The following is a 22740-nucleotide window of genomic DNA, read 5'->3' on the forward strand; positions in this document are numbered from 1 at the left end:
TGGACAATTGTCCTCATTAGAGGTGTGCCCTGAAAACACATTTCCTTTATATATTATGTACAATAAAAACACTATCGTGTATGGAGGATGCACCCCTAATACAATGGAAGCACATCTTCCATGTGAACAATACATAATGAAAATATATTTTGATTATGTATTTTGACGGACAAGAGATGTGCAGAAGGATTAAAGAAAAGAGAAAATAATGGCTAGTAAAATGGTAATTTGCTACATTTTTGTAAAAATAAGGGGTAAAAAGAGATGGGGCGAGAACAACAACCCCCGACCAGAAAAGGAACTGCGCCTAAGAAAAAAAAAACTAAGTCGACAGTGTTTTTCTGTTTGCAAAGGAATGAAAAATGCAAACAAACTACTAGAATGGTGAGCTACTAAAACAATCAAGCGGTTCGTCTATTCACATAAGTCATAAAATGAAATGTCAACTGGAAAAGCTAATGAGAATAAAGAACAAATTATAATACTATATGCAAGTTCAGTATTCCACCAAGTTGACAAATTATTTAACGAGGAAAAAAAAAAAAAAGATATACAGAAGCTTATATATTACAGCTTAAGTGAATGCCAAAATATACCTATTAAGGTCGTCGTCCACTACTACTACCACTTAATGTGAGGCAGCCCCTCACAGATTGGCAATTGTTTTCATAAACCCTTTATGCATTAGATATACTTATGAGGCTTCTCTCCTAAATGGTAATGACAATTTTACAAGAAACAAAATATATGCACATTATTTTTGGGATGTCAAACCTCTGAACAAAAGCACACCAACAGCACCAATGGCCAGAGTCAGAAGCAGGGGGACGGCGACGGATTCAGCTTCACGCATTCTTCCTGTATGGTCTGGTCTTCCCAGGCGTGACCTTTCTCCAAAGTATTCATGCAAAAGATTGCTCAGAGTGTCTAGTTGATGCATGATTTGACGTTGTCCTCGTGCAATCACTAATACCTATTTTGACAAAATAATAATGATAAAAATAAAAGCCGAATATGTTTTATTGTCTTGGGTGGAATTTCAAAGTAGAAAACCACTCCAAATTTTTCTACTGACTAGTAAACGTATAGCTCTAACAAATACTATGTATAAATGTAATTTACAGCACTATTACTGTCATGTGAATTCGAAATAAGGGGATATATCACCTACCTCTTCCATCAGGGGAGACTCTTTAGCCAACTGAGAAGATGATGATGAATTAGGTAGCAATGATCCAGTCAATGAACCATTGCCTCGTCCAGTTACAAAGAAGGAAGTGGGGCCTGAGCCATTGCAGGCCTCAGCCTGTAAAGCCAAGTTTTGTTGACTGCCTGCTGAATCTTTTCTGATAGCGAACTTTGAATTCAGCTCTTCAATACGGGAGGTGAATTCATCCATTCTTTCATTTAATGTTGAAATTTGATCAGAAAGTTGAGTGATGACTCCCTGGACAACTCGAGCAAATATCAGTAGAAGAATAATTTAGATGAGCAGAGAAATAAACAGAAAATTAAACCACTTAGACACAAAAGCAGACATTTATCAATTGTAGCACCTTCAACAAGTAGCTTTTCCATGTTCCACAAAATAAGATACATTAAGTGATACATTGATGAATGAAGAAGCCAAAATTATTTTAATTGAATGACTTCTCAAGGCAAATATATCTTACTTGGTTAGCAATTGGTGCAGGGGATTCTAGTGCTCTTCCATCAAATCTTCTGTTATTTATAGCAAGTTTAGTCAGCTTAGGTAGAATCTTGTCCCTTTGAGTTGAATAGGATTGTGAAATACCGCTGCAGAAGACAAACATGAGAAAAAAATCACAAGAACCTTACTTTAACAAATTTTTAATCAGATTAAATTTTTTTTATCCCAAACATGAAAAGCAAGTAGAAAACATATCAATATTCTTCATAAGGCAAGTCTAGGTAATGAAAATTAATAAGTACCGATTAAGATACTTCATTCTCCTATCTGCAGAAGCTCTGGAAAGGGCTTCTTTGGGGCTTGAAACCAAGTCATCATCTATGCTGAGTTTTGTCTTAAGATCATCTGGCAATGCCTGCAGTTTGATCAGATCACTATTCAGTATACAACATGTAAACAACAAGCAAAAGGTTGTATGATGGCTCATACCATCACATCGTTTACAAGCTTTTCTAGCTGAATTTGTTCAATGTAAGTGCGAGGAACATAGGAACCATCCAACCCCAGTTTCTCTGCAAAAAATTTGCAATAGTTTCTGTCTTTCCCTTGCACCTTAAAAACAACATGAACAAGAATTTGGTTACTGACAATAAAAGAAACAAATACAAACATGTAATAGGTATGGGCATTTGTCCCGAGCTCCATGGAACAACTTGGCTAATCCAAAAACTTTAAGTGCCTGGGTTTATAAGTCCCCAAGGGCTAAAAAAAATAGCCTAATTTTGAGCTAATTTACAAACAGGGGATACCTGAGCTACATATAATGTTTTGCACATACACACACACACACATGTATACATGTATTCATTTATAAGGGCTGGGTTGTGGCCAAGATTGGGCTTTATTACGCACACAAACAGGGCTAGATATAGGCCAGGCTAGTGCTGTAGTGTTAATTTAATGTTTAAACCTAGCCTGTGACCACTCTAATCAAAACCAAGGTGACATGGCAACAACAAACATGAGAAAAGAAAACAATAAGGATAGACGAAAGATATTTATACATAAACAACAATAAACCACACAAGAATATTGCCAACAGTAAACAAACAAGATGCTCATTTTAACAGAACAGATCACATCTGTTATTAATTTCAATTCAGAGATAACTTTTCATATTGAAACTAAAACAGTTGATGCATTTTCAGAGAGGAAACAGGTGAGGGCGTATCGGTGAATGGAACTGTTATGGTCTCTGATCAATTAAACTCGATTGCTAAAGTAGTACCTTTTGACAAGGTTTATCAACGAAGGCAATGAAAGAATTGAAGAAATAAGTATAAACTATTATTCCTAGGTAATCTTATGCTTTGATGATAAATAATTTAGTGTGTTAGACTGAATGACTGATACAATCACCTGTTAGTATGGCAGTTTATGTTTGAATAATTCTATAACTAATTTTACTTAGGAAGGGCAGTTTTCTATAACTTTTATTTCTTAGGATGGACAATTTGGAACAGTTGGTTTTGGATGTATATTAATATTAACTAGTTTGAAGCAAAAATAAGACGTGCAGAAATTTTCAGAAAAGTTCTCGAATACTTATTACTCTTGGAGATCATTGGTTCAATTTAACAAGCCCAAATTTTACTAATAAAATAGGCCACAAACGAAGAAGTAGGAAATCTGGTGATTTACAGCCACACTTTACTGTTCAAGGTCCTATAACCAAAAATATAAGGGACCAGACCATAACAGAAACCCAGAACAGAGACCATATTTTTAAAACCTTTACTCATAGTAATTAGTAAATATGAATCAATGTATCAAAAAAAAAAAATAAAGCTGTGAATCAACCATGGAAACTACAAAAGGAAACACATCATAGTTGATATTTTCTAAATAAAGTCAATTTATACAAGTAATATATCAATATCTTCTAGAGTAAGATGTTGTATTAGTAACAAGATACTTTGCCTCTTTTGGTAAACCAATAAGATACTATGAACTACCAACAAATATGTTTGACAGGCATTCGGTCCTTCTTCCATATGTACTTCATAAGCACCAGCTGTTTGACATTCACCACATAAATATATTAAAAATGTTTCCCAATCAAAGGCATATGGCAGAGAAGATGGAAGCCAATAAAGAAAGGAAAAGAGAGTGAACACTGATAATTATTGTTTGTAGCACATGTAACAAAATCCTGAGGCAAGATGTGATTTACAATAATGAAGGTTAATAAAGAAAAAACAAAAACGGAGGCCCAAGGCAAAAGACTTCACTATTGTGGCCTTGTGGGGTCTAGGGGAGGATTAAAAAGCCTTGCCCTCATAAATGGAGAAGCAGTTTCCACAACTAGAATCGTGACCAGCAGGTCAAATCTTAATTACAAAAATGGAGAAATAGGGTGTTAACTAGTGGGAGGACAACACTCAACAGAAGAATGGAGGGGGGCAAAGGGGAAAGTAAACCAGATGTATATGTGTATAGCAGGCCATAAATAGGGTCCAGCTAGTACTGAAAAATTTAATCTTTTACAAATTATATCTGCAGATAAAGAACAGGAATGTATGGGTGATAGTACCATTGTTGGACAACAAACAGTAGGGGTAGATTAAAACAACTTATCACAGAATCAACAGGTGTAAAAAAATGTTAAGGGAATGATATGAACGATATGCTGTTATACCTGAACATATGTGCGATTAAGTTGTTCTAGCCAATCAGTTTTTATGGTCACTTTATCATCATGAAAGACATGGCTGCTTCTTTTCAGAATAGCTGCAATTGTGTATCCCAAGGCCATCAGCCCTCCAAGAAGGCGCACGCTGACTTCAAAAGTAATTCTAGGTGATATTATGAATGGACTATCTGTCACCCATTCCTGAAAACAAAAATGCACTAACATTATAGAGGTTTTTCAGTAATTTTGCTTCTAACTGCAAACTTTTCCGCAAATTTCAAACTCAAGAAGGCAGGAGTAGGAACAATGTTGAAAGATAAGATCTGCAAAGCCCTGAGATTGAAAATTGCAATGTCAATACAATGCTCTATTGTGAAACACGGGTTTTTCAAATATTTGTCAAACTTCTTGAAACAATCTTCATGCTTCTTCTATCCAATGTTTTTTTGGAAGCACATATGCATACACACAAAAGGCATAACACAACCATAGAGATAAAACAAAAAAGGTAGAAAGAAAAGAGAATAACCCACAAATCATTGGAAAAAGCATCAACCAAAGAAAGAGGTTTGAGACAAACATACTGAAGGCAGTAAAAGGAGGGAAACAAGTAGGAAATCAGGAATACATGTTTCATTAATTACAAGGACTCAATTTGCAAAGAAGCTGTTGCAGGTATATACACCACAAAAAAAAGTTTGAGTCGCAGCTTTTGAAAATTTTATCAGTGTTTTCTTTTTTCTTTCCATAGTTCATCATCATTGAGTGTCACAATACCATGGAGTGGCTGTAGCTATGTTTTTCCTTGCAGAAGGTTTTTAAAAAACTTTTAACTAAGTATACAATATGACATTATCATGAGTGAAGCGGTAGCATGAAATAAATGAATATTAGCTAATTAGACAACATTTGGGTGAACAGCTTGATTAAGCACATATTTAATAAGAGCTTATTCATAAGCTTGACTATGAAGTTTACTAAAATAAGCTAAACAGAACTTTGATAAGCTTTTACATGAAACTTATTGAAATAAGTTGAAAAGAACTTATAGGAAGGTCTTAAGCCTCTTTCATAAGTTCAAATTCAAATTTATGCCTTGCTAGACATTCTCTTAAAAAATAATATAACTATAACAATCTAAAAAGTTTTCAATCACCTAACCTCAAACATGAGATTGTACTTTCCATCACGGTTTCTCATTCTCAAATATGATTGACAAGCTTCGGGGTCTTCCCCAGGGGGTAGAAGAAATATGTCATATGTTTCCTCTTTAGTTTCAGTATGCTCTGCAGCAATAACTGCCTTTATTTGATCAACTGTCACAGTTCTTGCTGACTAAAATGGTAGAAACAATCAATGTAATGTATCATCAAAAAGACACTTGAGAATATAAAGAATCTTACTATGATAACATAATATAGGCTCACCTTCAATATGTAGGTGGGATTCTGAAATCCAGAGAATGGATTAAACTTGTTAATAATTTTTAAATGGGCTGTTTGGAGATCTGGCTCGATAAAAGCTTTATACATAGGATACACCTACAAAAGGAAACACAATAATAGTTAAGAATTATAGCAGGTGCCTTGGTCTTAAAGATGCAAGTTTTCAAAACTCCTAAAGACAACAAATCTAACATGGGATCAGTGAAAAACCGTTTCAGAGATTTGATGAATTATTTCTTCAGGCTCTTGACCGGCACGATGAATGTCCCGCAAAACACGCTTGACAAGATCAAAATGAACTCCACCAGTGACAGAAACACGAAGATCAAGCAAAGGTCGTAATTTTTCACTTAAGGCATAGATGCCTTCTATGATTACAATACGAGAGCCAGGGACTTCAACAGTCCTGTAAGGAAAACAGTACAAAAGAAATCAACAAAAAACTAACATAGCCCAGTGCCAAAAGGCTCCTCGGCCCTTGCTATGCTAGGGGAGAGGGTCATTGTACACAGTCTTACCCTTGCATATACAAAGAGATTTTTCTGGATTCGAACCCATGACCAACTGGTCAAGGTGCAACTTTACCGTTGCGACAGGGTTTGCCCTCAGTACAAAAGAAATCAACCAAATAAACATAAAAGTACTAACATCCTGAGTTGGAATAAATGATGACATTTCTAGTGCTAATGAGTGTCCATATTTACATATTTTGTCCCACACCTCATCTGTCCACACAATAGACATTTCTGTGCATGTATGTGGATGTTCAAAGGTGAATTCACACATAGGTGCATATTTACTCATGCAAAGTAGATAATAATAGTGAGAGAGAGAGATTCTCATGATTAATGATAGAGACGGGGAGAGAGAGAGAGAGCAAACTACAATATGTTGCCTCTTGATAATATACATGCCTTTGTGAACTATTAATTAGGCGGGTGTTTGGCAATGCTTTCAACAATATCCAAACATGAAGCTGATTTTATCACACTCTATTATTGAATAGTCTTTTATTCACAGATAATCCAAAAATAATCAAATTGCAGGTTAAAAGAATCTAAGATCCAAACAGAATAACAGAAAAACTAAAACTAACTTTGAGTGTATTTTATTTTCTATAATGAGTAGAGGATCGTACAGATATTTATAGGCTACACAAAGAGTGCGAAAGAAGCTACTCAGCACTGACTAGACTCAATAACTAACTAGAGACACAAATCAGTTATAGAAGAAAAACTAGCCTATTACAGGTCTACTGTTAGACAGTGAACCTTTTAAACAAAGAGTTTAAACATATACTCTCATAAAGAGAAGCAGAAATTACCATGATTTTCCAATTCTTCACGTAAAGCATTTCAAATCTAATAACTTGATCCATAGTAAACATAGTTACATATCCATTAGGTTTTGTTTTCTCCTTTCCAAGTTTCCCTAATTTGTGAGATTAAACCTAGGTGGCACAGCTACAAAATGGACTCATGCATATTCTAAAAATGAGAAAATTAAAAAGGTACACAACCTGTAACCTATGCGAGAACTAGACTTGAAATCGTATATTGGAACTTGAACAGGCTTCCCTGCTTTAAGACCCTGTATATTTTCGAGCAGGGTATCATAATCTGTCAACCGAGGGTCTGTTTCAAATAAAAATGACATTAGAAAACTGTGTTGCATAACATCCCTTCCTATTTCTTGAATATTGACTAATATGATAAACGAGTAAAAGTATTTCTTAGAAATTAGAAGAGTAAAATAAGATTAGATACTATGGGAAACTCGTCCATATTACCAATAGTAGATGATAAGCCTGTTTGTGTGTGTGTGTGTGTTGTGTAGTGGATGCAAAAGAATTAATATTTACTACTAGGCCTCCATATGTGACATGGAAATTATGGCAATGTATCTGGAATCTCTACAGCTGTCAATAAATTTAATGATTAGAAAGTTGCTCCATCTAAGTGTGGTAAAATTATTTTAGTATTATTAACCAGACAGCAAAAAGAGATGGCCGTAGAGAGTAGTGGTGATTTGTCAGGGATTTTAGCAATTGTCTTGCCTCACTCCATCATTGTATTCTACTTCAAAATTTTCTAAATATATAAAATGTTAGTTGTTAGTTTGTTAGTTTTTTTGTTAGTGGGAAGAATTCGAACCCACAACCTCGCCTTCCCTCCTTCTCGCCTTCAACCACCAAACCAATTTTATAACTTATGTTAAATATATAATGTATGTAACGATTTCTCATTGATGTTATTGTTTCATATTAAAGCCAATTGATTTCTAACTCAAATATATGTTGAACATGTAATAGATCAGAGGCCTTGCAATCTACTATGTGCCAAGAAAGTAGAAACCCCCACCCACCTCTTCTAGATGTTCATCAATTCCAACCCCCACACACCAAAAAAATATTGACACTAGTTCTGCCACCAGCTATAGAGAACCTGTAAGCTAAGCTAGAGATATAAAATGCTATTGTTAGCCCTCACTTAACAAAAAAAAGCTTGAGATTGGTCCAGGGAAAATCAACAAAATGTGCATAAAGCCATTTCAAGATTTGGAGAAGACAAAAAAATACAGTGAGATCATTGAACATTGCTTTAAAAAAAGATACAATACGACTAATAAATCGGAAATTATAAGTTTATAACATTATATTATAGTTACTACACAGTCATAGGGAGAACATAAAGAGAAATAAACAAATATCACTTTGAGCCCTAATTTTTTTTTCCCATACTTCTTATCTCAGTGTATGTGTGTTCTTCTGAACTTCATAGCAATAATGCTGCTGCAGCAGAAATAACTTTGGCAAAATACAAGTTCAAATTCATATACTCATGAAGTCACGGGTAACAAGAAAAATAAATGCATGCAGTCATTATAGATTATGTATAAGTAAATAGAAGAAGAGAAAACTTACCATCGAAGTTTCCATCAATAATTCTACTAGAATCATTATAATTGTCCATTGTTATGACAGCTATGCTTGGCATAAAATTGAGGACCTTCTCGGTGAAAACAGTTTTCCCTGCTCCAGATGGACCTGCAACTCCTACTAATATGATTCCATCATTCTTTTGAGCCAACAACTGGCATGCACGGATAAATATGAAGAATCCTTTCTCAAATGACAAAGAATCTTGGATAGGAACAATTTCATAGCGATCAGAATCCTTTTTTTTAACCACTTGAACCTGATCTCGTAATAGACGTCCCCGAGGCGAGTCAACTCCAGAAACAGTATCTTGTGCCATTAGGGGAAGCCAAAGATGTTCAAGTCATGTGCTGCAGAAAAAGGAAAATTGCAATGAAAGTGATACGGCAAAGATGGGAACCAAACTGGGACAAATGATGACTCAAAACTGCATAAATTACAGTTATTTTTTGTTATGGATTTAAAATAATAATAATCTGGAAAACATTACAGGAATTGACTTCAAGTCTTCAACCAAACGAAACGACGCATTAAATAGGAACGTGAAATTGAAATAAATAGAATGAAGCAGAATATTGAACCAATTTAAATAAATAGAATGAACTGCAATCAAAAGAAGGTAGTAGATAAAGTGAAACAGCAAAGTCGAACCTCTTGGAATAATAATAATATAATATTAAGAGGAATAGAGATGCCTGAGTTCAAGTCAAGTTGGTGCCAAGGAATGAGCAGAATTGAACGGAATTTGCCGGCGGCTGTTGGATTCTCGCTTTTTTATTTTTTATTTTCGTTAGAAAACAACACGTGGAATGCCATCATAGGATGACCCAAGGACACGAGTCATACCTTAGCTTGTCCTGTCACACCAACAACCCGTCTATCATAAATTCTGATTATCTCAAGATATTTTATTTAAGTTTTTTCTTTCTTTTTTTTTGTCAGCTATATCTTACATTACATTAAAAGGAAGTAGATCTAGGATAATTATGTCATTTTTATTTTCCCATCTATTTTAACGAGAATTAGTAAATTAATCTTGCACATAAAAGCATAATCTGCCTAATTTTCGTTTAATTAATGGTATCATCTGAATCAGCGTGAGAAATTGAAATTAATGTTTGTCAAATTTCAGTTAAAATACTTGCCAAATTAATGGTATCATTAATATATTGGTTAGGTCAATACTCCAATCAATTTAGAAAAACTGAATAGTCCTACTAGATAAAACATTTTTCATGTCACAACATTAACCATTCTCTTATCAAAATTGTCTTAAAAAAATTGTCTATTTCATGAGTTAAGAACGATTTTTAGAGCAATCATCGTGATTATTTTCTCTAAAAATTACAGGTTTTAATTTCGTTCTCAATCACTGAACTATTAACTCGATCTCACTATGGCACCCAAGCCCTGAAACCCTGTAGTCTCGCGTCCAACCCTTGTTGCCTTGAAAGCCCTGAATCTCGCACTGTCGTCGTGTATGGGAAGGCATACTTCCCCCCTAACCCTCTAGTTTTCCACTAAGTCAGAGTGTTTGTCATTTATTTTTTAACATGTGCCATGTAAGCCTCGCTAAAGACCATTTAGAAATGGCAATTATAATTTCATTGCCTTAGTTTTGTTCAAAAATAAATGTCAATTAGAATTACAAGTAAATTTTTAAATTGTATAGTTATATAAATATAAATTTTGATACATGTGCATCTTCTTCACTGGTTTTGCATTTTTCACCTCACATTTTTCATTTGTTTGATTTTTTGTATGATCTGGTTTATATCTTATATTTGGAAGAATTTTATTATGCAAATTGATGATTTATTGTAATTGAAATTAAGTTACGTGAAATACTGTATTTAACTTAAATACTTCTAAATCTACTATAAAATATCAATGAATGTAGTGGTGATTTTAACAATGGCATGAATGCCAATTCCCATATATCTTTACTATTGCAAAAATGGTTATTGGGTTCTATCAACAACCTTGTATCCTAGATACTGAATTCACCATCTTGTGTACTGCTTACTAGGTTCACTTTAAAGAAAGACTTGTGATAATAATGTAAAAGGTGACAAACCACATACTATAATGAACTTCATGATGTACCCATACCATGTTCTTGGTTACTATATGAACATTAAGATCTTTTCTGGGAAATTAAATGCCAACAAATTGACAAATACAGGTAAAGTTCTAAGTTGCATAATCTATTATTATTTTATTTGTCACAACATTCAGAATGTTGATATTTTTTTTGTTAGTTGCCGCAGGTGCAGTGACTGGCAGTAAAGGTGGCAGTTATGAAAGCCCTTCACATGACCGATTAGTATATGTAACAACATGTCTTATCGGGCACCAGGTGGAAGTCCAGCTGAAAAATGGATCCATATACAATGGAATATTTCATGTAACAAACACAGACAAAGATTTCGGTATGTTCTGTTGCATTTATTTTTATTGATTTTTGTCATATTCAAGATTGTTATTTTGAACAATTATTTCTTTTAGGAATATTTTGTTATTTCCTATTTTTGGTGATTTTTGGAACTTATCTTATTTTAATAAGACTTTATTTAGGAGTTATTGCTTAATTGGGATTTGGCTAGGTCGTTCCAAAATTGACTCCTGCTCCTGTTTCCATAATTGATTTTATAGGTCATAGAGCATTTGACTTCATTTGATTCTTATATCATCTTATTATAGGAATCATTTTGAAGATGCTTCCTTAACAAAGGATGGTTCTTCACGAGGACAGAAATCTGGCACAAATTTTGTTAGCAAGCCCCCCTTCGAAGATTTTAATTATACCTGCCAAAGTTACTGCACATGTTTGCTACTTTTCAACTATTTGCAATTTGCAAAGTACTTGGGAATTTGGCAGTTACCTAAGCTAAATATTTGCAATCTTGTGAGTTTTGTTTGGATGTTGTATAGTCAACTATGGTTTTGGACAATTTATAATTAGGGGAAGTAGCTTTTAACACATTGCCAACTTGTTTCCTGTTGATATTGTTGATGTGTCAATCATGGCAGGATGTTGCTATTACCATGGCTTAGCTAATGAATCTCACCATGATATGCACAAGGAAATCATGGTTGATTCATTGATATATATAGATTTGGGAGCTGATATTAATAATCTCATCCTTGACCCGCAACGATCCTAATCAACTCAAATTTTTCTCATCAAAATCAGGATGGACCCCACGAGTTCGGGCCGGTTGCCACACCTAGCGAATATGAGGCTGGGTCTGATCAAATCATGGAGTGGGGCGAGTGATAAACATTTGATAAGTCACGCGCGGCGCCATAGCGTGTGATCCTAAATTAAACCCTAGCTAGAGGAGAGGGTTTAAAGCTCTGAAGCTTCTTTCTTCTTCTCCAATTAAGATCGCAGAGAGAGATGGGGAGTGACAGCGAGGCAGAGAAGGAGAAGAAGAAGATGCTTGCGCTCGCTCCCATTGCTAAACCCCTTGCCGGAAAGAAGCTTTGCAAGCGAACCCTAAAACTTGTTCGTAGAGGTTTGTTTATCCATTCGCATTCTCAATTTGCCTTTTTATTTCTCCATTTGCTTCGTGTTAACTATATTCTGTTCTTTCAGCTGCCGAACACAAATGCCTGAAAAGAGGAGTGAAGGAGGTTGTTAAAAGCATAAGGAGAGGTCATAAAGGGTCTGTTTTCTCATTCTCTCCCATGTGTCATTTTTCACTGTGCCTTAGCCTAATTTTCTTGTTTTGTGAATGCAGATTGTGTGTGATTGCTGGGAACATATCGCCGATTGATGTCATCACTCATCTTCCTATTCTCTGTGAAGACTCTGACATTCCTTATATTTATGTCCCATCTAAAGAAGTACGCTACCAACTTTACATTCCTTATCTTTATGTTTATGCTTATATGTGCTTTTGCTCTTGTTTACCTATTTCACTCTAGGGACTACTCGTATTGTTCTCTTATATTTTTTTCCCTTAGTTTTTACTCGTATGTCTTCTCTGTTTAATTTAGTATTACAATTTGCAATTTATTTTCATTGATGTTTATCCCTCCCAAATTAGAAATATTGAAGCACCAAATAAGAGTGAGATGCATCTACTGGAGGAACTTGAATGAATGCATGTTTTTAGTTGTTCATCTAACACTCATAGCAACACTAATGTAATTGTCATAATGAATTCGGCACAACTGACCTGTCCAATTTTATTTTATTTTTTAATTTAATACATACCCATCCTACGGTGAATTGAATTGTATATCTCTGGCATCTGTTCTTAAACAAACTAATGTTTAAACTAGAAGAGTATTCACCTACCGTCCAGCCCAGTGAATTGCATAATAAGAAGAAACTAAACTACTTTTAACTCAGTTTACGAAACAAAGGGTCTTGTTAGTTGCCCCTGCATATCCAATTTTCAACTGATTTGAACCTTGTAGGGAATTTTTAAATAACATACCTATCTTAAAGTGCTACTGACAATACCATTCTTTGTTGCTTCTGTAACCTACACAATATATCATTATGTTATCACTTATCATTTCATTTTAAATGTGGGTGTAAGAGGTGGAGAAACAAGTATATTTTTCTATAACTGTTGTGGTTATTTTTGTTCATGCTATCTCATATATCATGTTCAAGAAAGTCCAATTACTATGCTAATTCATTTAACTTTTGTTATTTATATTGTTTTCCAGGATCTTGCAGGCGCAGGAGCAACAAAGAGGCCTACTTGCTGTGTTCTGGTACAGACAAAGCCTGCAAAGGGAGAAATAGAGCAAGGGGAACAAGAGAAACTAAAGTCAGATTATGATCAAGTTGTGTCGGAAGTTACTGAGCTTACAACTTCACTATTTTGAAACAAGCACACATGTATGTGTACTGTTTGTTCCAGTTGGATTAACATGTGGTATTAGTGTACCTTACAATCAATTGATGTGTGGATTTTATTATTTTTCTGTCTTGCTTATCATTTTCTTGTCATTTAGTCTACCACTGCCTTGATCAATACAACTTCATGGCTTTACCATGAGGATGGCTGAAGCAATCTTGATTAGAACTTAGAATCTTCTCTTTGGTCATAGTTCTCTACAATTTACAGGGTTTAGGATTTTGATCTTCTTTTTCTTTCTTTGATTCGTAATCGCATCTAGAGGGTGGGCTGTCGAGGTAAATGTTTCTGAAAGAAGCTTATTGGATGTGTGGTGAATTAAGAAAGACCGATTTTTTCACCATTCCTCAATTACTGGAGATTGTTAATCCTTTATAAGTTGGTGGTTCGGTTAGAGAGGGAAAGGGATGACTTGTATAAATTATGCAAAATTACATGAATAGTAATTTTTTTTTAATGTCTGACAAGGTATGTAGTTTAATTTAGGAGAGTAATTAAGAGATAAAATGTTAAAAATTTATATATTTATTAATCTATTTATTTAGTAGTATACATTTATTTTTTCTATTTATAAGCATGTTTTAAATAATAATAGTAATTTTTTTAGTGTATATTTAAAATATTTATAATTTTGTAGTATTTATTAATTATTATATCATCTAATAACTTTCAATTATAATAAATAAGTCCAGTATTTTATAGAATAAATAAATTTAACAACTAATTAAAAAAAATTCGTTTACAGTAATTTTGTTGGCTTTTTATTAAAATTATATTAAATCTACTTCTAATATTATTTTTAATTATTTGCCTGTATAAAAAATCTTTCGCCGTGTCGGTGCATAGACCTAAGAATAAGATAGAAAGTGGTTATTGGGCATTGAATCTCGGGCCTTGGCGTGCCTACCCATTAATTAATAAAAATTGGCCTATATATGAAAATTATTTTCTTAAATGTAAACACAACAACGCACACAGGAGAAAGCGAAGCAAACGGGGTTGCTTTTTCAAATGAATTATTTTTATATATAAATTTATACTTGAATGCCATGAAATATATAATGAAATTAAATCATGTGATTGAATGTCATATATTTATTTATTAAATATACCAATTAATTAGAGGAATTTGATAGAAATGATAAAAATAATAAAAACAGAGAATTGTAATTAAGTTTGAATTTTATATTAATATTTGTATTAAATTTTATTTTACTTATATATATATATATATATATATATATATATATATATATATATATATATATTAAAACACATACTTAATTCTTCAATGAAGCCTTTGTTCTATATTTTTTTTTTGGAATTAAGATATTGTTTTGGGCATATTAATGCGACTGATGTACACTCACCCAGCGGTTGAATTAGTGAATCCTTCTGAACAATTGCTAAGTATAGTCTGTAGAATGTTGTCCACATTTAGGTGAATAGGTGCATGTCCACAGTTATTATTATTGGGTTCATTATCAATTTTGAATCTTGATCTTGAACTCGTAACATTGGAATCAAACCTAAGTTGGGCAAGTTTCATTAAAACAAAATAGACAAATAAGGTGAATTTTGAAAATTGGACTAAAATATTTCTTCCGAACTGAAGTATAAGGGAAAAAAATAAAATTCAATGTGTATTGGATTAAAATATAAATAAAATCATATCATCTCTTTTAATGATAGTATCTTCAAAATATTTTTCATTTAATTAAAATTTTATTTCCAACAACATTTTCTTTTTTTATCTTGTGTAATTAATGTAGAGGGTATTTTAAAAAATAAGCTAACTTTTTTATTGAAATTATCAAAATTAAATGATATTAACAAATTTTTCTGATAAGTGTGATTCAATTTTTTTTCTTATATTTTAATTCGAAGAAAGTAAATTGAAATTATTAAGAGGTATAACTCAATTGATTAACTAAGCTCTTTGAGTTCTTATAAATTTTCTGATAATTATCTTTTATTCCTACATATAAAAAATATAAAATAAAATTATAATTTTTGTAATATTAATTATAAATTATCATATAATTCAAAATGAGTTAAAAATCTATGCTGACAGTGTATAATTTTTTTTAACATATAAACTAATCAGAAATAAAAATAAATTAATGTAATTATTGTGAAAATTAGTAAAATTATCAACATTTTAAAATTAATTAACTGTGTAATCAGAAATTAAACACATGATTAATTTAAAATTATTTTTAAAGTAATTATTATAATAATTAACAATTTGGAATGAGTAAATGATACATGGGTTACAATGTAAATAGATTTTACAAAGTCGACCGTCAGTTAATAAAAAATAATCATATATAATAATTTTATTAATTTTTAAAATAATTTCTATAAAGTGATTTTAAATAGTTGACCGTTTAGAATATCAGTACAGAGTCACTGTTTACCCATTAATTAATAGTAATGTGAAGAATTTGGCATAATAAAATTTAAATTATAGAATAGAAGGTAAATAAATGTATGATGGATGGATAAAAATAGGGGATGTGTGCACCAAATAAACGAAACAGGCGTTGGGTTGAGAATAGAGGGGCGCGTAAGAATAAATTAGAGGGAAAGGGGGGGTTGACACTTCCATTTTACGAAACTCAATTAACGTGAAATCAGGTCTACGAAAATCACCTTTTGGACACCTGATTTCAGTTCTTTTTCTTCTCAATAATTATTATTTGTATTTGTAAACACACACTATCAAAGCAAATGGGGTGCTCATTCTCCGGGTTGAACGCACTTTACGACTCCGTGAACGGCGGAGGTGATGTTTGGATCAACGAGAACCGTTTCCGCATCGTGCGCCAGCTCGGAGAAGGTGGCTTCGCCTACGTCTACCTCGTCAAGGAGGCTCCCGACGACTCCGCCGCCGCTGGCCTCGCCAAGAAGCTCAAAGGCTCCTCTCATCTCTCCGGTCAGCTTCCTTCCTTAACCTATTTCGATTTCCCTCACTCTTTTTCTTATTTATTTTCTGAAATTGACCTCGTTAGGCCTGATCTGTTTGATCTGTGTCGTTTTTTTCTCGATCTGTGATGGCATTTCCTTGGCCAAATGTTAGAATCGTCTCCCCGTGGATATTTCATTTTCGGATCTGTCTGACTCGTGCTTTTTTTTTTTTTAATGTTTATCGAATTCTGTCGTTGGAGCTTGTGCTTGTTCCTAGCGATTTTTATGCAATTCTGTTGTTGTTGCAGCAATCGTGAAATTATTTTTGTAAGATGTGATGAATGTCCTATTTCTCGCTTTGGTGGTAGTAATTGATATGGCGTTTAATTTTCCTTGCTGCAATTGAAAAATAGGAGGTTCTGTCTTTTTGAATCTGAGTTCAATTTCGATTATCAGTGATGAAGGTGCCGTGTTATTGTAGAAACTAAAAAAATTCGGTGGTACCGTATTATTCTGTGGATTGAAATTAATTCATTAACTATACTATCAGATGATGGAACTTATGCTATGAAAAAGGTCCTCATTCAGAACAATGAACAGCTGGAGTTGGTCAGGGAGGAGATCCGTGTTTCATCACTGTTCAATCATCCCAATCTGCTCCCGCTTCTTGAGCATGCAATCATTTCTGTCAAGGTAAAGTGGTTTTTTGCAGCAAACACTTACTCCTCTCCTTGGTATATCACAGTTCAGATTTTTTTTTTTCGTTAACAAAAGTTCACTAGAATAAGAGTATCACTGATTCATTCAGGTAAGACACATGTCCTTTCTGTTAAGGTCTGTCACTTAAAAATTTGTTCCTGAACTAAAATTATGTAATTTGCTGTATTGTTTTCCTGGGGCTTATCTGAAAAAAAATGTCATTCTTGGATATATTGGAAGTTTGTATACCTGGTCCTTCGTCAACAATCCTAATGAACATTTACCTTCTTTTATTGAGATATGTGATTGTGAAGAGACTATAATAAGGCACCATTACAACTTTTCATATGGTTGGGTACTGGGTGAAGTTTTGCATGTCATGGTCAAGTTGGTCCCAGTTATTATTCTACAATTTGATCAATTCAGTAAGAGTAATCTTTGTGCTTCTGGTATAGTATAATATCTTATGAAAATATAATATCACTACCAATCTATTTGAATGGGAACAGGTATTGAGTAGAATACAGATATGCTGTCAATTTTAAAGTTTCTGTTGATTCCATTTGTGTCCGGTATGGGTGCAATACAAATGCGATATCAATTTTAAAGTATCTATGTACCAGAGCTACCATTGGTACTGTTTTACCCGACTTGTATCTAACGTTGCAACACCTAATCTAGGTTTTCTTAACTTGGTTGGGAACTGTGTATGTTTTGTGATGTGGCATTGCTCGTATAGTTCTTTAAGGGTTCCAATCTGTTAAAGTGATCAATCTGTTACAGTGGGAATAACACTATTCTTAAAGTGGGAATGTCTAGTTTTTCTGATTTCCTCCATTAAAGATTTGGTTTAATTCTGTTCCTTCTACTGTTTCAATTTCTGTGTTTTTTTAATTAACATTGAAGATGTACTTTTTGTTAGCAGCCTACCCATGAAACATCTTGGAACCATGAAGCATATTTATTGTTTCCAGTTCATTTGGATGGAACATTGCTAGACAATGCCAAAATAATGAAAGCCAAGAAAGAATTCTATTCCACCTCAGATGTGCTTCAAATATTTCGTCAGGTAAGAATCATCTTTCCATTATGCATTTTGTCATCACAGCTCAACATTTTTAGTGCTAAATATCTTGTTTGACATATATTATATCCTTTCTTGGTTTCTCATACCCTTACACATATTTTAATATCAAACTAGCAATTCTTGTGACATGGGTTATTTGTTGTCTTAAGAATCATATTTTAGAAGAGAAATGGATTTCTGTGGTCTGCTTCTTTAGAATCTGAGGAGCAATTTTTTTGCCATAGTTTCAATATACTTTTTGACATTTTAGGGTTTACTATTGCTTTTAATTTACATAAAAAAAAAGCATTGTTCTTAAACTCTTTTAACCCTGTAAAATCAACAGCTTTGTGCAGGACTCAAGCACATGCACAGTTTTGATCCTCCTTATGCACATAATGATGTCAAACCTGGTAATGTTCTCATAACACACAGAAAAGGACAACCACCTCTTGCCATACTGATGGATTTTGGCAGTGCTCGTCCTGCAAGGAAGCAAATTAGCTCCAGGTCAGAGGCCCTTCAGTTGCAGGTGCTTCTTTCTTCCCACTTTTTTACGAAGTGTTGTTTATTGATAAAGATTGTTTACCGTTTTAATGACTTAGCACTTACTGGGAATTTCTTTAACACAGTTCAGAATATGTGGTGCGTAAAAGTATATCATATTTTAGAATGTTTTAGAGGTTTTTGCTCCATATGTAGTGTGTGAAATTGTATTTCCTAATATGATAGAGGTGCATAGGATCCATCAGTCTTGTAATGGACCTTTTAAATTGTTACTGAACATTAACCAGTTCTACGTTTCATTCAAAAATACTCAATTGCTTAGCTTATGTTTCCATGTTGGCAATATTAATTCTTTAATTGTTTTTGTTTTGAATATGTCGTACAAATTTGAAGGATCAAAGTTTCATTTCAGTCACCTGGTTTGGATTTTCTAACCTGCTAATTGCTACTTGTCTTGCTATGTAGGAATGGGCATCTGAACATTGCTCTGCTCCTTTCCGAGCTCCTGAGCTGTGGGATTGCCCAAGCCAAGCTGATATAGATGAGAGGACTGACATTTGGTCGCTAGGATGCACATTATATGCAATAATGTGAGTATTAACCCTTCTTTTACATGTGATTGTGCTAATTTCTATGTTTAGAACTTTTGCCAATTGTGCCTTCATACAACATAATAACCATCTTTTGGTCATTTTTTATTGGCTTTTCTTTAAATTCTAATTGTTTCCTCAAAATCATTAGTTTCATATGTTCAATGCATTTGATTTGGAACCCTTGATGTGCATGTAGATCCTACAGATTAACATATAGATTATGATTTTTTAAATATTGTGAAGAAGGTTGTTGACTTGTGTGTGTGTGTGTGTGTGAGATATAATCTCAAAAATTTCAACTAAACAACGACAGACTCTGGTTTGTTTTATAGTGAAGAAACAACATCTGGTCAATTCACATTTCATTGTTCCTTGATTGTAACTGTAACCTAAAAAAGGAGAAAAGAAGGGGGAGTAGAAGAATAAGTTATTTTATTTGTTATGCCCTGACCAATTTTTGTCATAAAAGATACGTTGTTAAGAGCATTATGCGCAAAAAAAGGAGCCAGGGACCAACTGCCATTTGGTTTATTGGAAAATCCTACTTATGAGCCAGAGCCTCTGGTTTAAAATTTTGGTATATTTGTGTAATAAAAATAGAAAACTTATCAAATAATATTACTGTTCTTAGTAATGTTATTCAACCAACAATAATAAATGCAAAAGAAAAACACACGTGTAACTGTGAAAGTCACTGGGTCACTCTGCATAGATTATTGATTTGGAGCAATTGCTCATATCAAATACTACTTTTGATAGTCAACATGAAATGAAATCTTATGGCTGTGCACACTAGACTGGCTTTGTTGTCTCATGATTATTCCCTTGGCATTATACATTGATTCTTCTCTAGAGAAATCAAATGGTAGAGGTGTGTTTTTTCATGACAAATAATTGTGCTATTTTATATTACTCTTTCAAGTATAGCTTGGTCAACAAACTACTTCCATTCGTACTATCATAATGATTCTTGTCTGTAAATGTTGTTTTTCTTCCTGGTGTGTGTTGTGTTAGAATTATATCTTGGCTACTTCAGTGCACGTTTTAATTGTTTATTATATATCTCCTGGCTGAAATTTTCAGGTATGGGGTATCTCCATTTGAATATGCACTTGGAGAGTCTGGTGGAAGCCTGCAATTGGCTATTGTAAATGCACAGGTCAAATGGCCAGCAGGACCCAAGCCTCCATATCCAGAAGCTCTTCATCAGTTCGTGTCATGGATGCTTCAGCCAACGGCTTCCATGCGGCCCAGGATAGATGATATCATTATCCATGTTGACAAGTTAGTTGCGAAGTTCTCTCAATGAGTTACTATGGAAGTGAGAAGTGGGGCTTGAGATTTTTATGTTGCAGTCGTTTAAAAAAATTCGTGTGCATTTGCCGTCCAGTTATATGTTAATGGATAGAAAAGCAATAGCAATTCCTCGCCTGACGGAGTTAACCATATATTTATATGTATCTTCGATTTTGGTGGTAGTCTAGGTAGTCGGGCGTTGGCTTTAAAGTATTGTTTGTCATTTCTACATAATTTTGTTTCTTGTAATTTATGAAATGGCCAATCTCCCTGTGTCTTCAGAATTTATCAGCATAAATGGAATATCATTTATTTATTGACGTTCTTTGTTCATATTTCGCCTACCTTCAATGAGCAAGTATTTGACCATCACTTTTCGTTAACGTTGGAATGGGGATGTCAATATGGCTATCTCAAGGGTTTTGTGCATAATTCTCCAAATAAGATTCCAAGAGAGTAAGTCTTTCTAAGATTAACAATTTTTCTATTAAATCTGCTTACAACACTATTTCATCAACCAGTCATAACGCTTATTCTACTCTGTTTAACCTCCAATCAAAACTAATGTGTCAGAGATTTCGCTGATATCCACCCTTCCTGCTTGTTGAAAAGAGCTTGCTGCAGTGCAGCAGCAGCAGCAGAAGAAGAACCCATCTACAGCTTTAGAGTGAAAACAATCTGCATCATGGAACCAACACTCTCATTATTGCTTTCCGTATGAAACTTAAATTCATTATAAATCTAATAGAAAAGGAACATAGCACGTGACTAGTCATTGAAATGGAATAAAAAATTGAAGTGGGAAAAGAATACGATGGCTTCAATTTTTTCCATCGCCTCTAAGTACGTGGATAAGTGGATTCCTCTCAGCATAAAATACATTACAATAATTTTAGAGGGACAGTATCAAAAAATGGATTAAGGTCAAATTCTAAAAACTGATAAATGAATAAATTTATCCATATAAAAAAAACTAGATTGTTGAAGTTCAAACCGAAGTTTATCTGTACCCAATTAACCTCCCATCCTAGCCAGATTCCCAAGTGAAATGTCCAAATCAAGTGTCTTGGATGAAAATTGTTACGTGCACCCACTATTTTTCTTGTGTACCCAACAATTTTTTTTTAAAATTCTGAAAGCATTCCTGCTAATAAACATATAGATTTATAATTCGTATGATTCATACGGATTGTGAATACAAGTTTATTACCAGATTGACAATCTGTATCATATCAGGACTCAAATTTATAACTTTTGCGTTATTAACACGACGTTCTAATCAATTAAACTAATAAATCAATTATGTTATAAAATAATTAATTTTTTTATATAACACTAATTTTTTTAATATATTTTAATGCACATATAAGTTTACATAATAAATTTTATGACAATTAATTTTGATTTAATAATTAATTTTTTGACATATATAAATTTTTATTAAACCTATAATTTTTATTTAAAATTGATATATGTAAAAAAAATATTATTAAATCAAAATTAATTATAAAAAGACCAAATAAAAAATCTATTTAATGTAATAATTATAAAAAAAACTATAATTAAATTTATTTAAAACATTATTTTTTTAAATGGAGATATGAATTTACCATTCATATGAAGTATACAGATTAGGAATCCGTATATTTATTACTAAGAATATTTTCGAATTTTACAAAAATTTGTTAGATACAAAAGAAAAATAAAAATACCGTGATGCACGAAACAATTGTCCTCTTGTATTTGTGGTGAGGCAAACATCACATCATCATTCAAATTACAGATAGAAAGAAAAGTGCAGATATTTAATAATTATACAGATTTATTTTATTTTCTTAACCTTTATCAACTCCTAAAGTCATGCCACAAATCTGCCACACCAAAATTATAAATAAATTACACTAAGATTCTATACATTTAAAAAATAATCCATACAAAGTCTTTCAAGAATGTAAAAAGAATCTCTCAACCCTTGCTCTAAATTAAATAATAGGTCTCCATACCCTCCTCCCTACAAAACCGCAATTAAAATACCTCATTACTACTAGAGAAATCAAGAA

General features: G+C 33.2%; 3 protein-coding genes across 4 annotated transcripts; 2 read left to right on the plus strand and 1 right to left on the minus strand.

The window, feature by feature from the left end:
• Positions 1-456: 456 nt before the first annotated feature.
• Positions 457-9504, minus strand: LOC114411762 (inorganic pyrophosphatase TTM1-like). 2 transcript variants are annotated; one of them, XM_028375445.1, is made up of 12 exons: positions 9378-9504; positions 8712-9076; positions 7308-7422; positions 5999-6194; positions 5771-5884; positions 5505-5678; positions 4350-4544; positions 2141-2263; positions 1954-2066; positions 1674-1797; positions 1172-1447; positions 457-973 (listed from the first exon to the last, which is right to left on the minus strand). In XM_028375445.1, exons 2-12 carry the CDS (start codon positions 9043-9045, stop codon positions 755-757), a joined length of 1983 nt encoding a protein of 660 aa, XP_028231246.1. In that variant the 5' UTR covers positions 9046-9076; positions 9378-9504; the 3' UTR covers positions 457-754. The 2 variants fall into 2 exon arrangements, with proteins under 2 accessions (XP_028231246.1, XP_028231247.1); XM_028375446.1 differs by lacking the exon at positions 9378-9504 and adding an exon at positions 9217-9339.
• A 2434-nt stretch (positions 9505-11938) lies between these two features.
• LOC114411764 (H/ACA ribonucleoprotein complex subunit 2-like protein) lies at positions 11939-13781 on the plus strand. Its single transcript, XM_028375448.1, has 4 exons — positions 11939-12247; positions 12328-12397; positions 12473-12578; positions 13416-13781. Exons 1-4 carry the CDS (start codon positions 12130-12132, stop codon positions 13575-13577), a joined length of 456 nt encoding a protein of 151 aa, XP_028231249.1. The 5' UTR covers positions 11939-12129; the 3' UTR covers positions 13578-13781.
• Positions 13782-16133: 2352 nt separating this feature from the next.
• Positions 16134-21013, plus strand: LOC114411766 (probable serine/threonine-protein kinase DDB_G0291350). Its single transcript, XM_028375449.1, has 6 exons — positions 16134-16547; positions 17070-17212; positions 18144-18287; positions 18631-18816; positions 19257-19381; positions 20468-21013. Exons 1-6 carry the CDS (start codon positions 16343-16345, stop codon positions 20691-20693), a joined length of 1029 nt encoding a protein of 342 aa, XP_028231250.1. The 5' UTR covers positions 16134-16342; the 3' UTR covers positions 20694-21013.
• The last annotated feature ends 1727 nt before the right edge of the window (positions 21014-22740 follow it).

This window comes from Glycine soja, chromosome 5, assembly GCF_004193775.1.
Source record: "Glycine soja cultivar W05 chromosome 5, ASM419377v2, whole genome shotgun sequence".
Lineage (NCBI taxonomy): Eukaryota > Viridiplantae > Streptophyta > Magnoliopsida > Fabales > Fabaceae > Glycine > Glycine soja.

Coding starts and splice junctions, on each gene's coding strand:
- LOC114411766 (XM_028375449.1), top strand. CDS start 16,343: ATGGGGTGCTCATTCTCCGGGTTGAACGCACTTTACGACTCCGTGAAC. Junction 16,548..17,069: donor AGGCTCCTCTCATCTCTCCG/GTCAGCTTCCTT, acceptor CTATACTATCAG/ATGATGGAACTTATGCTATG. Junction 18,817..19,256: donor CAGAGGCCCTTCAGTTGCAG/GTGCTTCTTTCT, acceptor CTTGCTATGTAG/GAATGGGCATCTGAACATTG.
- LOC114411762 (XM_028375445.1), bottom strand. CDS start 9,045: ATGGCACAAGATACTGTTTCTGGAGTTGACTCGCCTCGGGGACGTCTA. Junction 5,885..5,998: donor TTCATCAAATCTCTGAAACG/GTTTTTCACTGA, acceptor TTCCTTTTGTAG/GTGTATCCTATGTATAAAGC. Junction 2,067..2,140: donor AGCTTGTAAACGATGTGATG/GTATGAGCCATC, acceptor ATCAAACTGCAG/GCATTGCCAGATGATCTTAA.
- LOC114411764 (XM_028375448.1), top strand. CDS start 12,130: ATGGGGAGTGACAGCGAGGCAGAGAAGGAGAAGAAGAAGATGCTTGCG. Junction 12,398..12,472: donor ATAAGGAGAGGTCATAAAGG/GTCTGTTTTCTC, acceptor TTGTGAATGCAG/ATTGTGTGTGATTGCTGGGA. Junction 12,579..13,415: donor TTTATGTCCCATCTAAAGAA/GTACGCTACCAA, acceptor ATTGTTTTCCAG/GATCTTGCAGGCGCAGGAGC.